Source organism: Echinops telfairi, unplaced genomic scaffold (genome assembly GCF_000313985.2).
Source record: "Echinops telfairi isolate 266 unplaced genomic scaffold, ASM31398v2 ScPeMD7_7469;HRSCAF=8507_1, whole genome shotgun sequence".
Classification (NCBI taxonomy): Eukaryota; Metazoa; Chordata; class Mammalia; order Afrosoricida; family Tenrecidae; genus Echinops; species Echinops telfairi.
In genome coordinates, this window is record NW_022111373.1 from 86,040,123 (window position 1) to 86,066,062 (window position 25,940).

The 25,940-nt window shown below is 40.4% G+C and overlaps 1 protein-coding gene across 1 annotated transcript in view; it reads right to left on the bottom strand.

The window, feature by feature from the left end:
* The window catches only part of NLN (neurolysin), a 78,232-nt gene extending 60,157 nt beyond the window's left edge, over positions 1-18,075 (bottom strand). Inside the window, exons 1-2 of the mRNA XM_004703565.4 lie at positions 17,820-18,075; positions 12,299-12,447 (exon numbers count right to left, since the gene is read on the bottom strand). Coding sequence (XP_004703622.1) covers positions 12,299-12,447; positions 17,820-18,051 — 381 coding nt within the window. The 5' untranslated portion in view covers positions 18,052-18,075. The remainder of the gene's footprint in view (positions 1-12,298; positions 12,448-17,819) is intronic.
* Between the last annotated feature and the right edge of the window lie 7,865 nt (positions 18,076-25,940).

A 25,940-nucleotide genomic window follows, 5' to 3' on the forward strand; every position in this document is an offset into this window, starting at 1 on the left:
AGACCCAGGATAAAAAAATCAAATCAATGTGACTGAGGGGGAATGCAGAATAGAGACCCCAAGCCCATCTGTAGACAATTGGACAGCCCCTTACAGAAGGGTCACAAGAAAGAGACAAGCCAGTCAAGGTGAAGTATAGCACCAATGAAACATACAACTTTCCTTTAGTTCTTTAATGCTTCCTCCCTCCCACTATCATGATCCCAATTCTACCTTACAAACCCAGCTACACCAGAGCATGTACAGGGGTACAGATAAGAGCTGGAAACACAGGGAATCCAGGACAGATAAACCACTCAGGACCAATAACGAGAGCACCAATAGCAGGAGGGTAAAGGGAAGTTGGGGGGAGAGAGGGGGAACTGATCACAACAGAAAAGTGGGTGAAGGAAGACACTGATCAGTGTAAGACATCAAAAAAGAAATTTATAAATTATAAAGGGTTCGTGAGAGAAGGAGGGTGGAGGAGGGAGGGAAAAATGAGGAGTTGATGCCAAGGGCTCAAGTAGAAAGAAAATGTTTTGAAAATGATGATGGCAACAAATGTACAAATGTGCTTGACACAATGGAGGGATGTATGGATTGTGATAAGTGCTGTACAAGCCCCTAATAAAATGATTTTTAAAAAACCCAACATAGATATCAAACTATGAACCATGACAGCTACAAAGCAAAAAGAGAATAAATGGTATAAGAACTGCCCCCGCCCCCAATGATGTCCTTCTCCAGGGACTTGTCTTTCCTAATAACATGTCCAAAGTATATGAGATGAAGTCCTGCCATTCTTGCTTATAAGGAGTACCGGTTTGAACTTCTTCCAAAGCAAATTTGTTTTTTCTTTTGGCAGTCCACATTACTTTCAGTATTCTCTGCCAGCGCCATAATTGAAACATATTGATTCTTATTTAGTCTTCCTTATTCAGTGCTCAACTTTCGCCTGTATATGAGGTGAATGAAAATATGGCTTGGGTCAAGTATACCTTAGTCCTCAAAGCAGTATCTTTGCTTTTCAATACTTTCAAGAGGGTCTTTGCAGCACATTTACCCAATGCAATGCATCGTTTGATCTCTTGAATGCTGCTTCCATCCATGACAGATGAAATCCTTGACAATGTCAATCTTTTCTGTTTATCATGATGTTATCTATTGGTCCAGTTGTGAGGATTTTGGTTTTCTTACATTGAGGTGTAATCCATACTGATGGCTGTAATCCTTGATCTTCATCAGCAACTGCTTCAAGTTTTCCTCCCTTTTAGCAAGTGAGATTCTGTCATCCGCATATCATAGGCTTGTAAGAAGCCTTCTGTCCTGATTAGAGTTCATGTCAACTAGACACTCCTGGGTGAAGTAGGGTTGGCGCCTAACCTATCGATCAGGTCGCAGGCTGATGATTTTCCATTCCTACTTCTGAGATTGCTCACTTCATACCAATTGGAATGGCAAAACTGAACAACTCTCACAAGAGTCCCAGATACTTTTGTTTTGCATGTCCCACTCAGTCATTTGATGGTAGTTACAAAGCCTATAGATAGCAGTCACACCAAGTAATTCAACTGTGCCGCACCAAGAAACTTCCCCTCTCTTCTAATCTTTTTGGGGGCTTTATCAAGAAAGGGTGCTGGATTTTATTAAATGCTTTTTCAGACATCCATAGATACGATCATATTATTATTTTCCTTTGTTCTATTGATGTTTATATGTGGATTGACTTTCTGACATGTAACCCTACCTACATTCCTGGAATAAATCACACTTGGTCATGCTGTCGATAGTGCTAGGTTGTGTGACAATAATTCCATAGTCTCTATTTTTTGTTATAGCAGGTAATAGTTTTGTAATTTTTAGCATGTTTTAAAAAATTGTGAATTAGATGAAAGTTTACATTTCAGATCATCAATTTTGTATTACACAATTTAAGTTACTTGTCAATCTCCCAAAAAACTTGATGTGCTAGTCTGGGTAGACTAGAGAAACAAATTCACGGACACTCTCATATGTATAGGAAAGAGCTTTATATACAAGAATAATTGTACATTAAGGAAACATGTCAGCTCAATCCAGATTAAGTCCATAAATCAAATATTAGCCCATATGTCCGATACCAATCTGTAAAGTCCTCTTCAGACTCATGGAATACATGCAATGATGCTGAATGCAAGAGGATCACAGGCCAGTGGGTTGGAAGTCTTTTGGATCCAGTGGCATTGTAAGCATCTCAGCGCAGGTCTCTACATGGCTTCAGAGGTCTGGATGCACCAGGGTAGGTCCATGTGGCTTCTCCAGCTCGGGACACAAGCATGTCTTGTCAGCTGTAATATCTCCCAGGGAGTCAGCAGAGAGAGAGAGAGAAGTGTCTCCTGCCTCCAAGGAGGAAATTTCAGGAATTCCCAGAATTCTCAGAAGGCCATGCCCACACAAAGGCCTCATTGGCTATGATCCGAATGACACACTAGACTCCACCCCTTCACCTCAATCCTCTCAAATCCCAAATTGACACCAGATTATGTAACTGCCACATTTGCCTTACCCAACCCCCACCTTTAATTTCTCTCCTCCCACTTGTGCATCCCCTTCACACAAGCCATCACCTGTTTGCCCTCTAAGACTGCTGTTTTATCTCACTTCTTTGTTAAGCATCAAAGTCTGTTTCCTTTAGTATGATTTCTCTTGATTTTTTCTGTGTAACAGCAGTCTCGTACAATAGTTGCCCTTCTGTGATTGGCTAATTTCACTCAGTATAATGTTGTCTGAGCACATCCATGTCATGAAGTGCTTTATAGCATCATTGTTTTTTTTAAACCATGCATAAAACAAAACAAAAACCAATGCATAGTATTCCGTTGAGTACATATTTGTATTCTTTTCGCTGAGATGCTATTCAATGTAACGAACTGTATTATGTTATTTTCAATGTAACAAACTGTATTTTACTTTACCGACCTATAAACAATGATGTGTTACAGTACTGACACAGATGTCATGCTTTACGCAGTTTCCTCTCAGTTCATCCTCAGTGGACCCAGACATGGTTAGACTCCATTTTCCATCATAACCTTTTGTGTCCTTGGAGAATTTGTGAGCTTGTTGCCATGACTGAACTAGAACCCTCCCCAGCTGGTATTGATGTATCCTGGGAGAGGTGCTTGGCCTGGGAAAGACCCACGGATGGCTGGAAGATGACTGGGCTGTGGATTCCCTGAGGGGTGGTGGCAGCAGTTGAAACCCCAGTGCTCATGCGGATGTGGTTAATGGGCTTGTTCCAGGTTGGCTTTCATAGCGCCAAGAAGTCTGTCCTGAGGTGTGGGGCATGGCAAGAGGAATCTCCAGACAGTACAGTGCTGGAAGCTGTGAGGCTGGAGAGAATCCAGGCAGTAGCGGTGTCTAATGGGAAGGAAGGAGGGAGGCAGAGGAGGAAAATCCCCAGGGCGAAGGGGCTGGCAGGAGCTGGGTTGGTTGTTAAGGACTCAGGCAAACAGAAGGAGCTGAGGAGCAGAGGACCAGCCCAGAGGGAAGTGAACCAGGACTGAAGGCCAGCACGTGTCTATGCAGCAGCACGGGAACTTGGATTGCTGGGGGTTCCGCTTTGACTCGTGCGACCCTGAGCTCAGAACAGAGACTTCTCACAAAAGCTCATAGTCAGTTGTAGGCAGAGCTCTGACCGAGGGGCTATGCTTGATCAAGACAACCGCTCACACCAGGTGGGCCGGAACCTGCCACACCTGCAAGTGGAAGGGCTGCTACTTCCAAGGATGTGGAAGTGCACTCGGGATATTACACTCATAACTCACAGTCGAGACTTCATAAAGCTTCTGACGGTACTCCCAAATTTTACCAAAGAGTCTAGCACAGCGGTTCTTAACCTGTGGGGCGCGGCCCCTTTGGGGGTCAAATGACCCTTTCCCAGGGGTTTCCTGATTCATAACAGTAGCAAAACGACAGTTATGAAGTAGAAATGAAAATAATGTTATGATTGGGAGGTCACCACAACATCAAGAACTGTATTAAAGGGTCGCGGCATCCAGAAGGTTGAGAACCTCTGGTCTAGCAGGTAAAACTACTTACTTCCCAAATAGGCGATACAAGTATTAATGGGTTGGAGGATATTCTGAGAAAACAATCAGCCCTGAATTTCATCTACTTAAAATATGACTACTTAGCTGTGGTGAAATACTTGATCTTCCACAAAAATAATACTTTTCAAAATCCTGACTCAATTACTGCCAACCCCCCCACCCCTTTGCAAGTCAGAGTAGGTAGCAGAAAGGCATTTTAAAAATGTGCTTCTAAATTACATCCTGTTCCAGAAGAGATCACAATAATATTCATTCCCGTCATCTCCAGGCACAGCCAGAGTTATGGCCCAAGGGTTTTCTAAGATAGAAACTGCCAAAAAATTCTAGACTGTTTGACTACAGCTACACCTTCCTTCCGGAACGAGAATTTCTTCCCGTGAATGCAAAGCGGGTTTCAAGTGTCTTTCGGGTGAAGCTTGTCCTCCGTCGAGGAGGCCTAACGCTCTTTGAAGCAATTTTAAAATTTATGTAACCTGACAGCAGGAGCCCTGTTTGAATCTCTGCTGCAACAATGTTTTGTTTCTGCCTAACTTCCTTCAGTAACAAAAAGTTTTTTAAAAAATGTGTACACATTCAAAGAACATGTTTATGTATGAATATGCTAACTTAAAGAAAAGTTTATTTGGTTTACAGATAAGAAAATGAAGGTAAATGATCTTCCTAAGATTGTACCGGTCTCCAGTGCCAAAAAAAAATTCAAATTCTTAGCTTTAACTTCTAACTTTGGCTAATGAGCCATACTATAACATTATCATCCTTAATTCGTTATGGTTTAAGAAACGAAATATTTTTCATTAATCCTTCCAAGTCCTCCCACGCACCTTTGTCCCAGGACTTTATCCTTTTCTGCATAAGATTGTTAACAATTCTAGCTCAGACTGTATGGAAATAGAGGATGATTTCTGTGGGATCCTCTGTATTGTGTACACACAGTAGAAGTTACAATGCTAGGAAAGGATCTCTGAAGATCAAGAGAATATTTATTCTCTATACTGTTCAGAAAGTTGGATTCAGAAACTTTAAGATTGCTAGTAAAATATCAGAAGACTGAAAAAGATGGCAAGTCTATTTCAGAAGCTGAAATAGAGGTATAATTCCTGTCATTACATGCACTATATTAGCAGTCCTCCAATGTTCCTCTCAAACTATTGCCTTCAGGATGAGTTCTCTATTGAGGTGAGAGCACTCTCAGGCAGCGCTGTGGGTTCCTAGATGGGAGGGGTACAGAAAAGCCTGCTGGCTGACTGACCAACTCAAGTTGTCCTCACAAGATGTATTGTTTTGCATGGGCTACGGGTTGAATAGACATTGGGAGACGGGCACGCTACTGGATGAAGACATTCCAATTGGATCTATTTACCAAGCACGGAGTTTGCCAACTACTAGAGAAATCAAGAGATAGCCTATTTTTTTAATGACCTTTTGCTTTCTGCATGTATCATGTCCTCCTGTGACTCTTTAGGGCTTTGGTGATTAGTGTTCAGTGAGTCAAATCTGTTCTTGAGAAGGCCTCAAGTCAGGGGCATATCCTTAAGGGCCATACTTTCATCTTGAGAGAGTCTTAATTTTCTTCAGCAGCTTCAACTTGAACTGCTACAATTGTCCCCTGGCCTTGTTCTGATGGAGAAGATTGGGCTTTTCTATGCTCTCTTTCTACCAAAAGAACACACAAAACAAGACAAATTCACCGCCACTGAGTTGATACCAACTCATAGCAACACAACAGTAGAGGGTAGAACTGCCCCTGTAGGTTTCTTAGACTGTAATTCTTTATAGAATATAAAATCTCATCCTCTGTGTAACTTCATTGATACGAAATAACTAAAACAAAAAGTGAGGAGACAAAAATTTACCACTGCAGGGAGACGAAGGGAGGGGAGAAGGAAGGGGTTATTGCGCAGGAGGCACTGAGTTTCTGTTTGGAGTGATGGGAAACTTTGGGGAAAGACAGGGTAGTTGCACAACTTGGTAAATGCAAATGATTGTCACTGAATTGTACACTTAAATGGAGTTAAAATGACAGTTTTGTAACATGTAGTATTTCATAAGAATACTAATTTCTTTAAAGCATTCGGCTAAGGTTTTCTGAGTTAAAAGCCCAAAAGTGACAGGCTACCTGTTAACAAACATAGGTGACTTGTTACATAGATAAATGCATTCTGACTCTATTTTAAAGTTTTGCTTCTTCAACTGAAGGGTAGTTTTCATAACTTACAGTATGTAATTTGTTGATATCAACAATTAAACATAATTCAACAAATGATAGTTTTAGCTTTACAACTAAAAAAGAAATGAAATTTCTTAATCTTTTTATCTAAAAATCAGCCAGATGCCAAAAGTCAGAATTGATGACCACAAACATTGATATTTAACCCATCTTAGCAAAGCTTTCTCCATTACTGGTTAAGATGCCATCAAGGATCAAAGAAAATTTCATAAGCACTCTTTCCAGCCATACTGGTAAGAAAAAATATGTACACCGTGGTCATTTTATTTTATTTTTCACCATGGTCATTTTAAAACAATCCAGTCATACAACATTTAAATACAGTGGCACACAAAGTAATAAACGCACAAGATGAATTCTTCAGTGAAATAGATGCTCAACTATGTAAGCTAAATTTGAGCAATGCAGTGATTTATTGTGACATTGCTTACGTTGTTTCAGAGTTTGGTGCTTCTGTTTTGCTGACTGGGTAATACGAGTGGAATGGGGGTATAGCTTCACTCAAAGACTCCTGTTTCCGACCACACAGCAGTCCAGCTGGACCACAGTGGGGCCAGGCTAATCTTCAGTGGCCCGAGTTCAGGGATGTGTAGGTGGAGTGCTAACTGTAGGAGCAGACTCCAGTGCAGGGTCCTTCTGCAGGACCTTAGAGCAGGCTTGCATGTGACAGTGTCGGAGTGGAGAAGGGGCTGTCATGCTCCAAATGGAGGTCTACCTCGTTATTATGAGAGCCCTCCTGAGAGTTTGTTGGCTGTGGGTATAGCCGTCACTATGTGTGGCTGCTTCCTAGCACAGAGCAGCCTCAGTCAACACCGGCTGAAAGGGAGAGCACACAGACAAGAACGAACTTCCTGGGAGGTCTGTCCTTTGGTTTCAGAAGCCTGAGCGTGGGGTCTACAGGGAGCTCTGTAGAACGTTCACTATGGGAGCACACACCATTGTGTGGGCCTTCGGTGGCAAGCTGCAGTGGGCTTGCAGCGGATAGTGTCTGGCTTGGGTCAGTGCTGACACGCAGACCCTACCTTGTTGATTTCTGGGCAGAAGCTTTGAACCTTATCGCTTAGTGTAGCCAGGGGCAGGGTTGGCTAGGGAAATACACTTTTTTTTTCCCCCTCGGGCCACTACCCCAGTTCACAGTAATTGGCAATCCACATATGCTGGAAGAGTGTCAGGGACATGGAGAAGAGACTGTCTACCACACGCAAGCTGTTGATTTGGGTCTTGTCTATCTGCAGGACCCCCACTGTTGTCCTCTGCTCCACGATGATTCAGTCTCCCAAAGGCCAGCACTGTTTCCTTGTATTTCTTGGGGGAGGGTTGGAATGCTGATATGTTTATTCTACCCTCTTCCAAGAATCCATCCTAAGCCTCTTGAATTTTTATGCTTGGCCTTTTAATTTAAGACGCTAATCCACTAGAAATTGTTTTACAGTTTGGCTGCAGCAAAGACATCCCATTTTATTTTGTTGCTATGTGGATAACCCAGGTCCCAGCACCAATTACTGTAGGCCAGTTTTCTGGATCTGCCAGTGACTGGTTTCTCCATTTGGTTCAATGAGCATTTACTGAAAGCTGAATTTGTCCCAGGCACTATGCCAGAGGGACCAAATAGAATCAAATTCAATACCTCCCTCCCTTAGAGGTTTTATGTTGCATCTGTACAATTTCTGGCAAATACCAATGAGCTCTGCGGCTTTTGGAAAGTCTCTACTTCTGAGAGGCCATTTCTTCATTTACACACAGGGTTACCTCTAATCTTGGTATAAAGAATCTATGAGAGAGGGCTATGCTTATACAAATGTCAAGCGGCATCACCAGCTACATTAGGAGATGGACAAGACAATCATAGCACACTGGCTAGACCGGGGCGCTGGTTTAATTTCACCCATCCATTCAGTCTATAAATGACTTACTCGCCATTGAAAACCAATGGATACTTCCCATCCCGAATCTGGGCTGATCACAGTAACTGGCCAACCAATAGACTGTGGCAGAAGCGGTGCTGTGTGGCTTTTGAGCTAAGCTATAAGATGTGATACAACGTCTGCCTGACTCCTTGGGACACCGGTACCTCCATGAGAGAAATCCTCTTACCCTAAAGCTGCCTGCCTGGACGTGAAGAAGTCCAAATAAGCTCACTGAAGAGACTCTGGAAATACTCTGAAACTTCTCACAGTTTAGTCCCTACTCGCTTCGGCTTTTTGTGTCTAAAACCAAATGCAAGTCCCTGCCAGAATAAGCCAGCTGATTCTTGACCCACAGAAACTATGAGAGACCAGTAAGTGAATTTTGTGGCTCTAAGATAGCAATACATCACTACATCATTGAGTATAGGTTTGGCACAAAGAATGCAAAAGTAAAGCAACTTCATATGAGCCCTGGTGACACCTTCGGGTGAGAACTGGAGTGCTAACTGCAAGGTTGGTTGGTTCAACCCACTAGACACGCCTTGGGAGGGAGAAGAGGGCTCTTTGCTCCTGTGAAGATTTCCAGCCTCAGAAATGAACGGGCTCGATGGCAGTGTTCTCCTTCTCATTCTTTTGTTTACAGTAACAAATAACAAGAGAACAAAAATAACATTTTATAGTCACCTTGGGTAACACAGCAAAACCTGCACAAGTGGCACTTGTGTAAGAACCTGTGTCTGGGAAGAACACAGAACCACTTTCCACTAAACAAGTGGTAGAAAGGGGTAAGACTGCCTGTCAGAGGCAGGAGTTGTAAGGCCTGGAAAAACAAGGCAGTCCTGTCCAGTTCTTGCTTTGTATTACGTTAGATTAATATCTATATTGTTGGCATCTTAAGACCTTAATAGTATTCAGAGAACCTTCATTTTAGTAAGGTATCCTGGATAGTGCTCACTTCTGTTAGTCTGATCTTACTTGTCTAACTTTATAAGTCAGGTTGGGTGTGTTAACCCCATGGTTGTCCTATTTCACTTCTAGTATTAGAGAAGAATAAATACCAAATGTGGATTATAATAAGAATAAATACCAATGGGATATCACTGACTACTTATCAAAGTGTCTAACTTTAGCAGAAATGGATACTGATCATTCTAACTTTGTTAAAAGCATTGCCTTTGTGAATAAATCTATTTCTCAAGAAAGATCTTTAAATTCACCTACCAATTTCCAATGCAAAAGCAAACATCAAAGTTATTTTTCTGATGCAGTATTAGCAGACATTGTAGAAAATGTTCATATAATGATCCACATATACGAGGGCAATTATTCCAGGCGAGAGGGGACAATTATGAAAGCAAACGTGAAACTGACTGGTTACAATAAGCGAAACAGCCTAAACAAACAGCCCAAACAATCTGATGAATGTACTGCTACTTCTCAGGTCACCTGTCCACTGTGATCCTAGACAGGTAACAATTGCTCCTGCATTTAGTTCTATCAATCTCAAACAGATATAAAAATTTAAAGTGTAGCAGGAGATAGTCCCAGATAGAATGGGAAAAAAAATGTGGAATAACCCCCAAGTCCCTAAACCAGGCCAGAATTACTGGATTAGAGCACCACAGACTATAGACTACATATTACAGACCACTGCTCTTGAGATTCCCTTTGAACTTGGAGCTGAGGCCACTTCTGGAAGTCACCTCTCAGCCAATAGACTGGCTTAGAAAAGTCAGCGATATCGTCTCTAAGAGCTGTGTACCTTTAAGTTAACATCTATATAAGACTGTGCTAAAACAAAGATAATTACGATAAAACAAAGTATGGAGATTGTTAAATGGAAACCTAATTTGCTGTATAGACCTTCACTGAAAACACAATAAAAAAAGGAGGGGTCAAAAACGTATCGTAAGGAACTCTAAAGTGATAAATCTTCCATACCTATGAGCAACATTTTAGGAATCAGAGAAGGGAAAACAGTAACAAAAACATCAGGCATAATTATTAATGACAGAAAGATTGAAATACCTTTCTGAGATTACAATATCCAAAGGAGGTATTAGAAGTCAGAATGAAAACAGAGCTAATCAGAGAAAATTAGAAATTCTTTTTTTTATTTTTTATTAAAAGATCATTTTATTGGAGGGTTTTACAACTCTTTTTTTTTTTTTTAACATTTTATTAGGGGCTCATACAACTGTTATCCCAATCCATACACACATCAATTGTGTAAAGCGCACTTGCACATCGCTTCTCAAAACATTTTCTCTCCACTTAAACCCCCTACATTAGGTCCTCATTTTTTTCCCTCCCTCCCCGCTCCCCCCTCCCGCATGAGCCCTTGATAGTTTATAAATGGGTATTTTGTCATATCTTGCCCTGTCCGACGTCTCCCTTCATCCACTTTTCGGTTGTCTGTCCCCCAGGGAAGAGGTCACACACAGTTCCTTGTAATCGGTTCCCTCTTTCCTACCCATTCTCCCTTTACCCTCCCTGTGTACCCGTGTACCTCCTCTGGTCTAGCCAGTCTTGCAAGATAGAATTCGAGTCATGGTAGTGGGAGCGGGGAGGAAACCTTTAGGAACTAGAGGAAAGTTGTATTTCTCATCATTGTTACATCGCACCCTGACTGGCTCATCTCCTCTCCGAGACCCCTCTGCAAGGGGATCTCCAGTGGCCTACTAATGGGCTTTGGATCTCCACTCAGCACTCCCCCCATCATTCACTATGGTAAGATTTTTGGTTCTGATGATGCCTTACACCTGATCCCTTCGACACTTCATAATTGCATAGGCTGGTGTGCTTCTTCCATGTGGGCTTTGTTGCTTCTGAGCTTGATGGCTGCTTGATTACCTTCAAGCCTTTAAGACCCCAGACACTATACTTTTTGATAGCCGGGCACCATCAGCGAAAATTAGAAATTCTAGGGAAATGTTTTAAAATACATGTTTATCACAGAGCTAAGAAGGAAATCTGATTATTTCAAGGTAAAAACTTAAAAATGGAGAGAAATAAATAATTCAAATCACACAGAATAATAACTATGGTTAAAGGAGAAAAGGAACCATTTAGCTAAAAAGAGTAATTATGTCACTTTTATTTTACATGTTGCTATTAAAAAGGTGGGGGAGGTGCACAGCATGCTTACAATACTCCCTGGGAGGGGCAAGGAGCAGCTGACAAACAAATGTAGAAGGCACGTGTTATTGGCATTAAACGATAATATAAGGCCAGCACAACTATCAGACACTACACAGACTATAAATTATAGTGTGAAAAATGCTTGTCTAACATGGGAAAACACATCTTGAGCACATATATTCTATAAATGAGTTAAATAACAAAACATTTTTTGTTCATTTTAATCTGATCATAATTTGCTAACAAGGAACAAAGAGGATTTGAGGGTCGACAGAAACAAACATGCAAAATTAACTAAAAATGCTCAGGGTGGTAAAATATTTGTTTACCATCCAATTGCTGAGGTCTTAGGAAAATTAAAATTTTAAAGTGAAGTCATGGCCACAATGCAAATCAGGATGAGCACAGGGGGAATAAAAAGACCAAAGCCACTCAAGGCAGACCCACCTAGAACATTCATTATCCATAATTTCCGTAAGTCCTGAAAAATGTAGGGATGACAGACAGAAATGACTGATGTGAATCAACAGCATGCCATCAATATCCTGGCCCAAAACCCCAGATATTTACAGGAAAGCCACTAAAATTCCACTTGCTTCTAATTAGGTTGACCTAGTCTAACCCTTGCATTATTTCAGAAATTCAAAGATACTTGGATTCTGAATACTTACAGTGAAATCTCAAGTTCATAATGATTAATACGCCCTAGATCTACAGATGTATATTTAGCTACACTTGGTGTTGAATTTAAAATGAATGTAATTAGCAACTCAACATACACCTAAGTGGAATCATCCAATATTATCTAATAATGATAATCTATGCTCATTATTATAATCATTAGAACAACATCGAGAAAGCTTCACATACTTTAAAAGGCTGGTCAAGGTTTTCCCTCTTTTGTGTATAGCTTTACTTTTTCCTCTAAAGGGCTCTGTACCATCATTTACCTGTAGATGAACGATTCTCTGGAATATATCTTCTCTCATGCTCATCTCAATATCGAACCGAGAAAGTCTCTTGTCTGCTTCTGTACTTGCCGCCCGTACTTCTTTGTCGGAGGAGACGTGCTGGGGGAAATCTAGCATGGTTCGCTCCACTGTTGAGAGAGAAAACAATGGCCAATGTAGGGAGACACCCTGTGTGCAGAGGGGAAGAGCTAGCTGCTCACAGGGTTTTCGAAGCTGCGACCTTGTGAAGCAGATGGCGAGGCCTCTCAATCGGCTCTAATTTTACAAAGCACACTTTGTTCTTGTGAATCTCTTACATTTGCATTTGAGCTTTAACTGGGCGAAAACCTATTAGTAAAAGAACTTATATGTCAAACTCATTGCCATCGAGTCAATTCTGACTCGGAGCGATCCTATAGGACAGGGCAGAAGTGCCCCTTTGGGTTTTTGAGGCTATGAATCTTTAACAAAAGCAGAGAAACTCATTTTTTCTCCCAAGGAGCAGCTGGTGGGCTCGAATTGCTGGCCTTGTGGCTACTAATCCAGTACACAGGCCAGTAGGCCACCAGGGTTTTTTGAAAATAATCCCTAAGAAAACATAAAAATGAGCATAATTTCTAGAGATGGTTCCAGCTGTGCTATGACCATGAACACATTTTTACTTTATTGTCTTCACTATTATAAAGGTTGTAAATAGTGAAAATTTAAACATCTGTATAAACAGTAAAGCTATCCTTTATATGCTAAGATCTGTACAGTTAAACAAGCACCTACCTCCATCATAAAACATTCTTCGTGAACCAGCATTACAAATAAAGCTGAAAAGACACCACCCCCACCCCCCCAGTGCGGAGTGGAGATCCAAAGCCCATTAGTAGGCCACTGGAGATCCCCTTACAGAGGGGTCTCGGGGAGGAGATGAGCCAGTCAGGGTGCGATGTAACAATGATGAGAAATACAACTTTCCTCTAGTTCCTAAATGTTTCCTCCCTGCTCCCACTACCGTGACTCGAATTCGATCTTGCAAGTCTGGCTGGACCAGAGGAGGTACACTGGTACAGATAGGAACCGAAAATACAGGGAATCCAGGACGGATGAGCCCTATAGGACCAGTGGTGTGAGTGGCAGAATGGGTAGGAAAGAGGGAACGGATTACATGGAAATGTGTGTGACCTCCTCCCTGGGGGACAGACAGTCGAGGGGTGGATGGGGGGAGACGTCGGACAGGGCAAGATATGACAAAATACCCATTTATAAACTATCGAGGGCTCATGAGGGAGCGGGGAGCGGGGAGGGAGGGGAAAAATGAGGACCTAGTGTCGGGGGTTTAAGTGGAGAGAAAATGTTTTGAGAAGCGATGTGCAAGTGCGCTTTACACAATTGATGTGTGTATGGATTGGGATAACAGTTGTATGAGCCCCTAATAAAATGTTTAAAAAAAAAAAAAAGACAGCCCCCCAAACCATAAAACCCTGCCACAAATAGCTAAATAGTTCAATAATATGCACTTTAAAAAAATTCTAATTAGCTTAGTAGGCTTTTATAATTTGATTAAATACAGGTATCTCTGATTTTCCCAAACCCTCCTTAAGTCACTGTGCTTTTGCAAAGGACTTACTACCACATTGATCCCTGGTTTTGCTAACTGAAAGACCTTGAAGAGAGTTTTACGTTTTTGGAAAAGGGCAAAAAGCAAAGCCAGCATTCAGCACTTGTTTCACTGCTTCCCAAGTTCCTCCCAGAAGAACGCTCGGCATCCCAGCATCATGCTGGCACAGCGCTGAACTGTCTGTGTCAAATAACACTCACAGATGTTCGTATGAGTTTAGGTTTTATGTGTTATTTGGTATGTCGGGATATTTTTTGAGTGTGGGAGGATTAAAAAAAAAATCCACATAAATTAAAGCTAATTGCATCTTCAAGGTGTCCTAGTGGTTCAGTGCCTTATGAGCTGGCCTGTTCAAAACCACCAGCTGCTCTGCGGGAGTGACAGGCAGCTTTCTACTCCTGTCAAGAATTACAGCGTGGGAAAGCCACAGGGACAGTTCTATGCCATCCAGTAGGGTGGCTGTGAGTGGGAACTGACTGGAAGGCAGTGAAAATAGCCTCTTCGCTTTACACTGTTTTGCCTTACCACAGGCTTGATAGGAACACTCTACTTTTGGATAGTGGGGGAGATGTGTAAATAATCTTACACTTCCTGACTAAGAAAAGAATGAAACCAAAAATTAAAATTCTAATGAGTCCAGTATTTATTTAAATGATATGGTTAATTATACAGTTATACTTTCTGTTTCGCTTTTTAATTTAACAACACAAAACATTAAGAAAGAATATTGCTTAAGATCTGAAATGAGCAACATAAAACACACACGCCTAAAATTGGAAACATATTCTTAAACAATAATGCTGAAAAGCACTTCCTTCCTTCCTGAGCCACAAAGGCCTGGAAGCAGACTCTATGCTATTGCTGCCAAACTATAAACAACGCTGATGCCCAGTGGTTGCCACCGGACAAACAGGGCTTTGGCAGCTGCTGTAGAAGGCAAAATGAACATTGGAAACATGCACAGATCGGAAAGGCTTGTCTTTTGAAGAACTCTCTTCCCAAACAGAAAAATGGTGAAAATTAACCCACAGAGGTAAATTTACTGGAAAATGAGAACCAACACCACATACTTTAAAGTATATCTAGAAGATCCATTATTGGAGAGAGGGGAATAGAATTTAAAAAAAAATCATTTTATTGGGGCTCTACAATTCATCCCAATCCATACATACATCAATTGTGTAAAGCACACTTATATATTTGTTGCCTTCATCATTCTCAAAATTTGCTTTCCTCTTGGGTTGGGAATAGAATTTTAAATGATGAGATTTTTAAAGATTTTATCCCCCCCACCCATGAGTTTTTATTTTTATAGTAGGTATATCATCTTGGCTATAGATATGAGTACCCAGGCAATGGCCAACCCCAATCCAGGTAAGATATGCACATGAAGTTACAAACTCTGCTGAATAGGGGACCAATCCTGTTCCTATGACTCTGCCTATCAAGAGCAGTGGTGTCTTATTATTCAGGTGTTTACACTCAAGACTTGTAACAGAGTGAAGCAGTTCGCAAAAGGTAAATGAGTTAGTTAAATGTGCCAACCTGGCCAATAAACACATGTGGGGCTGATTGAAAGGCGGGGGGATAAATGGGTGGTGAAGCCTGCCTTTCTAGTTCTCGGGTCTCTTGCTTTGTGATGGTCGCACCAGGGTGCAGCTGCCTTAGCAGTTCCCTGCTTCAGCTTGCAAGATTGACTTCCTACAAGACATCCCCAAGGAGAAGCCACATGGACCTATCCTGATGCAGCCCTGGGTGCTGGAGCAGCCGTGTGGAGACCCCTGCTAGTGCTGAGATGCTTATTCGTTCACTGACTCAGCTTCCCTCCTGCAGTCGGCATCATTGCCTCTGTTTTGTGAGGTGGAGGACTTTGTGGACTGGTGTTGGGTTAATGGGTTAATCTTGGCCTTGTGGGCTTGGGCAGCATTGGGTTGGGATGTTTTCGTGATGCACGCTTTCTTTACATAAAACTCTCTTATAATGAGTTCCTGAGAATTTGTTTCTCTAAAGTACCTAGACTAATACAGTAGAGAAACTGGAAAAGAAATACAGAGGTCAGAGAGAAAGCAGCCAACACCTTATTCTGATAGAACACAGTGTAGGGAAATCTTGGTGTTCAGGAGTAATGGGGGACCAAGAGATCCCTAGTTTTATGAGGGATATCATGGATTCTGGACAACCTTCCTAATTCCAAAACGGACATACATGACTATGATACCCAGCTCCATAGCCATCTGATGTTTTTATGAGCCCTGGACACAGTCCAGATTGCATCACCATAATTATCCTCCAAAATACATCCAAGAATTACAAGTAAGCTGAGTGAGTCTTCATTTCTTATAACTCAAAGGACCTAATATGTGCATTACAAAAATATTATATATTCATTTTAGTAAATTTGGAAGGAAATAATACAAAATGGAAAGTATGGCCACAGTGCTCCTTAGAGTTATGGATAGCAAGACCTCGTTTTTACATACTTGGACATGTTGTCAGGAGAGACCAGTCCATGGGGAAGGGACATCATGCCTGGTAAAGTACAGGGGCAGTAAAAAAGAGGAAGTCCCGCAAAGAGCTGGACACAGTGGCTCCAACAACAGGCTCAAGCTTGGGAACAGCTGTGAGGATGGTGCGTGACGGGGCTATGTTTCATTCTGTTGTGCATAGGGTTGATACAGGTGGGAACTGACTCAATGGCACTCAACAACAAAAACAAGATCCTACTACTTAAGACAACTATTATTAAAGTGTACATATGCTCTTCTAATTTTCTTTCTGTGTCATTAAATAGTGCCCTGAGACATGATTTGAAAGGCTCCGTTGCATTACTGAGCGAGGGTGTTTCATTTAGCGATTGTTTCTAAGCTTTTAATATGATGGAGTACCTATTAATACACAAACTTACATGCGAGTTTTGCCTGTGTTTCCGGTTTACTTCTCTAAAGTGGTTACACTGGAATTACTGGGCCTGCGCGCTGGCTTCTGAAAGCAGCTTGAACAGTCCATCTTCATGAGTCCCAGATTCCATATTTGCCACAGCATACTTGATAAAAATTTATTTGTAAGCCCATCATCAGTAATCCAGCTTTCTCATGCTGCTTCGCTGGCACACGCAGAGCAGTGAAATGTGAGTTGCGTGATGCCCAAGTCCCAGCTGAGGTCAAATAAGGCAACACTTTGCCTTACGTAGCTTTCATACTGTAAACCAGGGTACTTCTTATGGTCAACTGAGTGCCCTGTTCCTTTTCTATTATTTTTGGTTGTTGATGACTTCACTATTTAACAAGGTCCCGCCGCAGTTTTAAGTGTAAGAAGGCTACGTATTAAATAAGCTTTGTTCAGACATGAGTTGAAGTGCTTTCGGCAATTTATGAATCAACAACATATATCAAGTGAGGTATCTTTAAACAGAAAGCAAATAAAAAACAAGGTATGTATATTGATTGGCTGATGAAAATGTTGTAACCAAAGGCTCCCAGGAAAGTAACTCTGTACTTGAGTGGCTTCAACCAGTCTGTGGACAAACGCCCTTCAAAGACCATGGCATTTGTTCCATGAGCATTTGAAGCCCCTTCGTAGTTCTCCTCAGAGCAATTGTCAGCAGTTGCTAATTAAGTGTTTGCAGTGACTTTAGAAAACATAATTACCGCAAATAATGAGAACTGACTGTATATATATTGCCAAAATGCTCTCCAGCTAGCAGTATGATGAAAGTGTGCATTTTATAGCACTTTTGACAACATCATAAAAAAAATTTAATCTTTGGTAATTTAATTCTAAGCAATTAATTAGCCATTAAGTAAAAACCAATCTCTTGTAAAATTAGAAAACTGCTTGCGAAGCCAGAAAGCATAAAATGGGTTTAATGATTCCCACAAAAGGAAAACTGATACAGTTCTGCATCTTACTCACCTATATATTTCACTTCTATGTCTGCCAGGGCCTGCAGACAGTTCTCGTAAGTGACTTCCTCCATGGGGAGCCTGCCAACAACATCGTACACCTGTTTGGTTTGCTCGATGAGCTCCTCAGTCCTTGTTTGAATTTGCTCTGGGGACAGATCCCACCGTAAGACATTTCTGCCGGCTGCGGTGAAGGAAGACACTGTCTGAAGAGGAGACCGCACGTCTCTCCCTAACGTCATTCTGAGCAAGATCTTGGAACCACCAACTCTAAAAAGAATCGGGAAAGGAACAAAGCATAAAGATTTCTCTTGGTCGAAAGCCAACATACGATTATGTATTATCTAATTAAATTTTAAATGGGAACAGGCACTTAAAACAGACAACACCGAGTAACAATGCTCAGAATGGTTATGACAGAAGAAGCATGGGTAACAGGAAGCACAGGGAGGAAGTGGGATAAGTGATTAAGGAAATGGTGTCGGGGCCACCTTGGACCTCTGCTGGCTACACAAAGGAGGAGAATCCAGTTCAACATCTGCCCAAGGATAATTTCCATGCCTCCACCGTCCAACTTCCTTTACCCTATTCTGACACCAATCATCCCTCCCACAATACTACTCTGCTGGGTTTGATTATCTGCTGTAATGGCCACACAGAAATCACAGACAACGCTCATGCTTAGAGGTGTTTATTTGGGAACTTAACAGGTTACATAAAGCGAGGATCAGAACGCATCAAGGATACAATTATTTTGTTTGAAGCACTTTTCTTAGCCTTGCCAGCAGGTACAACACTCTCTGGTGTTCAATCCTTAAGTCAACCTGTGGCCTCTGTCTGGACTGTTAAGGAAAGTGTTACAAAGCTCCTTGAGCACTTGAGAAATGCCCAAAAGATCACCCAACTGTGCAAACCAGCTTCCTTTCCGAAGGCACTCAGTCTTACTCTTTCCAGCTTACTGCTCTGCCTCGTGGTTTCCGTGTTGGCGCCTTTTCTCTGTTTCATGGTTTGATGCTGTCCATTCTGGTGCCTCTGCTGCATCTGAAATCATGCAGAAGATTTGAAGAGCTGGTGGCTCTTCTTTCTTGATGGTCCCAAGATTCCTCTCTTCCTACTTCTGAGATGGTTCACGTATGACCAGAGGAATGGCAAAACTGACAGATTCCCTTCTTAGAGTCCTCTATACTTTATTGACATGCACCCACTCAGTAACTCCCAACTGGTGGGAGTTACAAAGACAATGAATAGAAGAGCCATACCAAGTCATTTCACTGCAGTGATGGGACAGTGGGAGGGATTCCAATGAAGAAGATGAAACAGAATGTGTATGAATGGTTGAATGTAAAATTGATAGCTCTGTTAAATCTTCACTTAATTCACAATAAAAAATTAAAAAACAACCGAGTAGATTTCTATCAGATAAACAACATATGAAGGGGCTTCACATTCAGTTCCATATTCCCACAAACTATTTGAAGGTGCTTTTAGTCATAAAAATACACATGCTAACATTTCTTGTTTTTCTTGCATAGTACAGCTTTCATGAAATTCTCATTTTCTTAACAGGGAATTGGATTTATGTAATCAAATTAAGTTTATGTAATGAAATATATATAAACAAAGAAATATAAAGAGGGTAATGTTTACTAGTGGCTCCCAGGAGTGGGAGGGAGGGAGGAATTGAAAGGGTCATTTTTTTTTTAATTTAAGATCACTTCATTGGGGTTCTTATAGCTCTTATAACAATCCAGGAGTCACTTCTTAAAGAATACTAAGTTTCTATTAATGATGATGGAAAAACCGGAAGCAGATAATGGTTGAATAGTTTGACAACATTCTGAGCATCACTAATGTCACTGAATTGTACATGTAAGAAATGTTGAAGTGACAAGTGTTTTGTGATATATATATTTTACTACAATAAAAAAGTGGGTGAAGGGAGACATCGGACAGGGCAAGATATGACAAAATACCCATTTATAAACTATCAAGGGCTCATGAGGGAGGGGGGAGCAGGGAGGGAGGGGAAAAGTGAGGACCTAATGTCGGGGTTTAAGTGGAGAGAAAATGTTTTGAGAAAAGATGTACAAATGCGCTTTACACAATTGATGTATGTATGGATTGGGATAACAGTTGTATGAGCCCCTAATAAAATGTTCAAAAAAAAAAAGTTTTTATAAAACTTTAAAGTTCCTATCATCGACAATTGTTCTTTATAAACTAAATCAGTAATTTTTATTAATTGGGATGTTTTCTTGTGTTATACTACTATGTACACAGACTCAAAAATACATAAAATAGAAATTTAACAAGAAAACATTTCGAAAATGTTCTCATATTAGCATAGAACTATTTTTAATATTAAATTTTAAGAATTTCATATAAACCAAGAATGGCAATTTGAAATCAGGATTTGGATAATGAACTCTGGTTTAGAGGTGAGAGCGAAAAGAAAGAAAAGAAAAAATTTAAAGAATAATGATATCAAGATCCACCCTATAAAAATACTCAAATGGACAATGTAGACACTATACCTTTACAAAGTGTTTTAAGAGTTTACAAAATTTTTAATGTCTTATTTAACAGTTAATATTTATTGCATGCTTAGGCATTTTTCGAAATGCTTTCCAAGTATGAACTCACTTGGACCTGACTATAACTTTATATGCCTAATACTTGGCTATTTCATTTCACTGACGAGGAAACAGCAATAATGTAAAGACATTCATTCAATAACTTCTCCAAAGTCACATATGATGGAAAGTAGGATTAGTCACCAGCTAGTATGATAAGCACATAATCAGAGAAGCTGAATTATATAAAGAAAAATAGGAATGGAGGAAGGCTCATTAACCTGTGATGTGCAGAAAACATAACCTTGTTTGTTGAAAGTGAGGAGGGTTTGAAAGAAGTACTTGCCGAAGATCAAGGATTATAGCTTTCAGTGTGGATTACAACTCAGTGTTTTGGAAACAAAAATCCTCGCAATTCGATCAACAGACAGAAAATATTAAAGCTGTCATGGATTGTCGGATCTACAATCAATCCTCATGGAAACATCAGTCAAGAGATCAAAGGTCTATGAACATATATTTATATGTAAAGTATTAAAATAGCAGATGGATTTTGAGCCTCTAGTCAAGTCCTCCCTCAACACAAGAACACTTTGTTCTAATAACCTGGCACTCTGTGATATTTATCTTTCCTACATGATTGCCGAAGACAAAATGGGTGCATAAGCAAATGTGGTGAAGAAAGCTGATGGTGCCCTGCTATCAAAACATCTGGGGTCTCAAAAGCTTAAAGTTAAGCAAGCAGCGATCTAGCAGGTAAGCAACTAAGACCACATGGAAGAAGCATACCAGCCTGTGTGATCAAGAGGTGTCGATAGGATCAGGTAGCAGGTATCAAACGGTCCAAAACAAAAAATTTTGTCGATGCAAATGAGAGGGGTCTAAGTGGAGACCCAAAGCCCACCTGTAGACAATTGCACATCCCCTTATAAAAGGGTCACAGACAGGACAGTTCAGCCAGGGTGCAATATAGCACCAACAAAACTGATCATTCCTCAAGTTCTTTTTTTAAAATTCCACTAGTTCTTGAATACGTCCTTCTCGCAACTACCATGATCTCAGTTTTACCTTACAGATCTTGCTAGATAAGAGCTCTCGACACATGGAATCCAGGACAGAGAAACCCCTCAGGAATAGTAGTGGGAGTAGTGACACCACAAGGACAGGAGGAGAGAGGGTGAGGGTGGGTTGGGGGGTAAGGGGAACCGATCACAATGGTGAATATATAACTCCTCCCATGCGGGGGAAGAATGACAGAAATGTGGGTGAAGGAAGACAGTAGATGCTTTAAGAAATGAAAATAGCAATAATCATACATAATTGATCAAGGTTTCACAAGAGCGGGAGAGTTGGGGAGGAAAGGGTAAAAAGAGGAGCTGATAAAATGAGGGTTCAAGTAGAAAGAAAATGTTTTGAAAATGATGGTAACATATGTACATGTGGGCTTGGTACAATTAACTTACGGATTGTTAAAAGATCTGTAAGAACCCCAATAAAATGATTAATAAAGAGACAGATATTAAAGGATGAATTGCATTTGGATAAATCTTTAAATTGTTGAAAAGCAAGGTTACTTGAGGGCTAAGGTGTGCCTGACCCAAGCCATGATATTTTCAATCAACTTATATGCATGTGAAAGTTGGTCACTGAATAAGGAAGATCAGAAATACAAGAGCTAAGGAGAAGATAACAAAAACTAACCGCAAACTCACAGACTTCACCCAGCGACTGGAGGAGGCTGAGAACCACACCAGTGACTTAGAGGACTTGCAAGCAGAAATTAATTAATTTGACAAAAAGTCTAACAAGTCCATCAGGGAACCTGAAGAAAACCTCAGAGCTACGTCTGATGCTATGAGAAGGTACAGCATCAGAATATTTGGATTACCAGAGGAATGCACATCAAGGAAATCAACGTCCAAAATAGTGATGGAATTCTTAGAGGAAAACTTCCCTAGCTTAATGAATGAAAATCAGGCAAACATCCAGGAGGCCAAAAGAATACCAGCTAGACTGAATCCCAAGAAGTTACCAAGACATACAGTTGTTAAACTATCAACTTTGAGGAAAAGGAGAAAATTATGAGAGCAGTTAGGGAAAAACAGGCAGTCACATATAAAGGCAAGCAGATAAGAATATGCTCAGACCTATCAGCGGACACTATGAAGAAGAGGAGAGAATGGGACAACATATTCCAAAAATTGCATGAAAATAACGCAAACCCAAGAATACTTTATACAGCCAAATTATCTATCAAAGTTGATGGAGAAGTGAGAATCTTCTCGGACAAGGAAAATCTCAAAGAATATGCTAAAAAGAACCCCGCACTACAAAAGATCCTCGCCGACCCAATATGGGCAGAAGAACAACACTCCCCAAGCACATACAAGAGACCGCCACACAGAACAACTCCACCCAGACACCATCAGGCAAAAACAGCCCCCAAGATAACATTGGCTCAATGATAGAAAAAAGGCAAGAATGAACCACAAACACACAAATGCACAACCCACAGGAAAGAAATGGAGGTAGGAAAACACCCGACACAAGAGGGATAAAATGACATCACAGAGTCCACAGATAGATGTAATAACCCTGAATATCAATGGAATGAACTCAGGCCTTTAGAGACAGAGACTAACAGATTGGCTTAGAAAATACAACCCCCTCATCTGCTGCCTACAGGAGACAAATCTCAAGATTACAGACAAAAATAGGCAGAGAATCAAAGGCTAGAGAAAAATATACCAAGCAAATAGCAATTCAAAAAAGCAGGAGTTGCGATCCTAATCTCGGATAAAATTGATCTCAAAGTGCAAACCATAAAAAGAGTTAAGGAGGGATACTATATAATGCTCAAGGCAACCACAGAACAAGAACTACTAAGCATTCTAAACATTTACTCGCAGAACAAGCGATCAGTGGAATGTCAATCAAATGCTCTGAAAGATAAAAAAAGAAATCACAGCCTCTATAATTATAGTAGGTGACTTCAAAACATCGATCTCTGATAAAGCTAGACTACTGGGAATGAAATTCAACAAGGAGGCTAAAGATCTAAATACTACATTTAGACAATTTGACCTTATGGATATCTACAGAGCTCTCCACCCAAATACAAAAATTCACATTCTTTTCAATCCCATGTGGCACATATTCGAAGACAGACCACATGCTAAGAAATAAGTGGAACCCACATAAATTTAAACACATTGAAATCATATAGACCTCTCTCTGACCTGTCATAAGGCTCGAAATCAACAAAAGGAAGATGAAGAAAAAAGGCCAAACAATTGGAGGATGAATAACTATTGCAAAAGTATTGGACCAGATCAGGGAGGAAATTAGGAAATTTCTAGAAACCAACAAAAATGAGAACACAACGTACCCAAACTTATGGGACGCAGCATAGGCAGTCATCAGAGGAAGTTTCATGCATGCATACATAAATATGTAAGAGACTTATGATTGATGCATACATAAATATGTAAGAGACTTATGATTGATACGCTGGCACAAAATTTACAGGAACTAGAATCAGCAAGAAAAGCCAACTAATAGCAAAAGAAAAGAAATACTAAAAATTAGGGCTGAGATTCAGGAGAGGGAAAATAAGAAAACTGTGGGGAAAAAATAATGCTGCTAAAAGTTGATTCTTCGAAAGGATAAACAGATCGACATACCACTAGGGAGCATAACCAAAGAAAGGAAGGAACAAATTTCAATAGCAAGGATGATGGATGAAAGAGGGGACATTACAACAGACCCTAATGATATCAAAAGGATAATTACCCAGTACTATGAAGGACTGTACTCCACAGAATTCAAAAATTTGGAAGATATGGACAAATTCTTGGAATAAAAAATCCCTCCGTAGACTATCCCCGATGGACGTCAAGAATCTCAACAGACCCATATCAATAGATGAAATAGACAAGGTTATCAAGGGATTACCAACAAAAAAATCCCCTGGATCAGACAGCTTTACAGTAGAATTCTACCAAGCATTCAGGGAAGAACTGATACCAATTCTACACAAACTCTTCCAGAACATAGATAAAGATGACAAACCCTCAAATTCTTTCTATGAAACCAGTATAACTCTGATAACTAAACCGGACAAGGATCCCACAAGAATTGAGAACTACAGACCAATTTCCCTAATAAACACTGATGCAAACATCCTTAACAAAATACTGGCAAACAGAATACAAAAGTATATAAAACAAACAATGCACCATGACCAAATGGGATTCAAACCAGGGATGAAAGAATGGTTCAACATATGAAAGACGATTAGTATTATCCGCCACATTGAAATGAAAGATTATAAGAACCACATGATAATATCGATAGATGCGGAAAAGGCATTCGACAATATCCAACATCAATTCCTGTTTAAGACACTCAAGAAGATAAGAATGGAAGGAAAGTTCCTCAATATAATACAAGCTATATATGAAAAACCAACAGCCAATGTGGTAATCAATGGAGAAAAGATGAGATCAATCCTTCTGAAAAAGGGGACTACACAAGATGTCCATTGTCCCCACTCCTACTTACATTGTACTGGAGGTACTAGCTAACAGTATAAGGCCAAGAAAAGATATCAAGGGTATTCGTATGGGGAAGGAAGATGTGAAACTATTGTTATTTGCAGATGACATGACTATACATATGGAAAACCCCAAAAGTTCCACAAGAGGAGTACTGGAAGCAATAGAGGAATATGGCACAGTGTCAGGTTATAAGATCAACAAGCAGAAGTCTATTGGACTACTACAGACATCAGACAAGGGCACAGAAGAGAACATCAAAAAGGTGGTACCCTTCACAATAGCCAAACACAAATTGAAATATATAGGGATATACCTGACTGAAAAAAACAAAAGAAACTAAGGTGACCTTAACAAATGGAATGACATCCCATCAGAAGACTCACTATAATAAAAATGCCAGTTCTACTCAAGGTACTATATAAGTTCAATGCTATCAGGATCCAAATACCATCAACTTTCTTCAAAGAATTGGAAAAACAGATTACCAACTTCATATGGAGAGGGAAGAAACCCAGAATTAGCAGAGAACTCCTCAAGAAGAAGGACACAGTGGGAAGGCTTGCTTTACCTGACTTTAGCACCTACTATACAGCCACAGTGGTCAAAATACCACATGTGTGGTATTGGCATAATGATAACTATTCAGACCAATGGAAAATAAATCAACAGCATACAGACAACTGATCTTCGATAAGGGCCCAAAAAATATCAAATGGGAAGCTCTCTTCAATATGTGGTGCTGGAAAAAATGGATACATATCTACAGAAAAATGAAGCGAGACTCTCACCTCACTCCATGCACAAGAATAAACTCAAGGTGGATCACAGACTTAAAGGTAAAACCCGAACCATTAGGACTATCAATAAAGGAAATGGAACAAATCTGAAAATTTTGACTCAGGGAATACATAGGCTATCAGAACTAGGAAGGGACACAAACACAGAGGAGGCACAAATTGACAAGTGGGATATACTAAAGATAAAACACCTGTGTACATC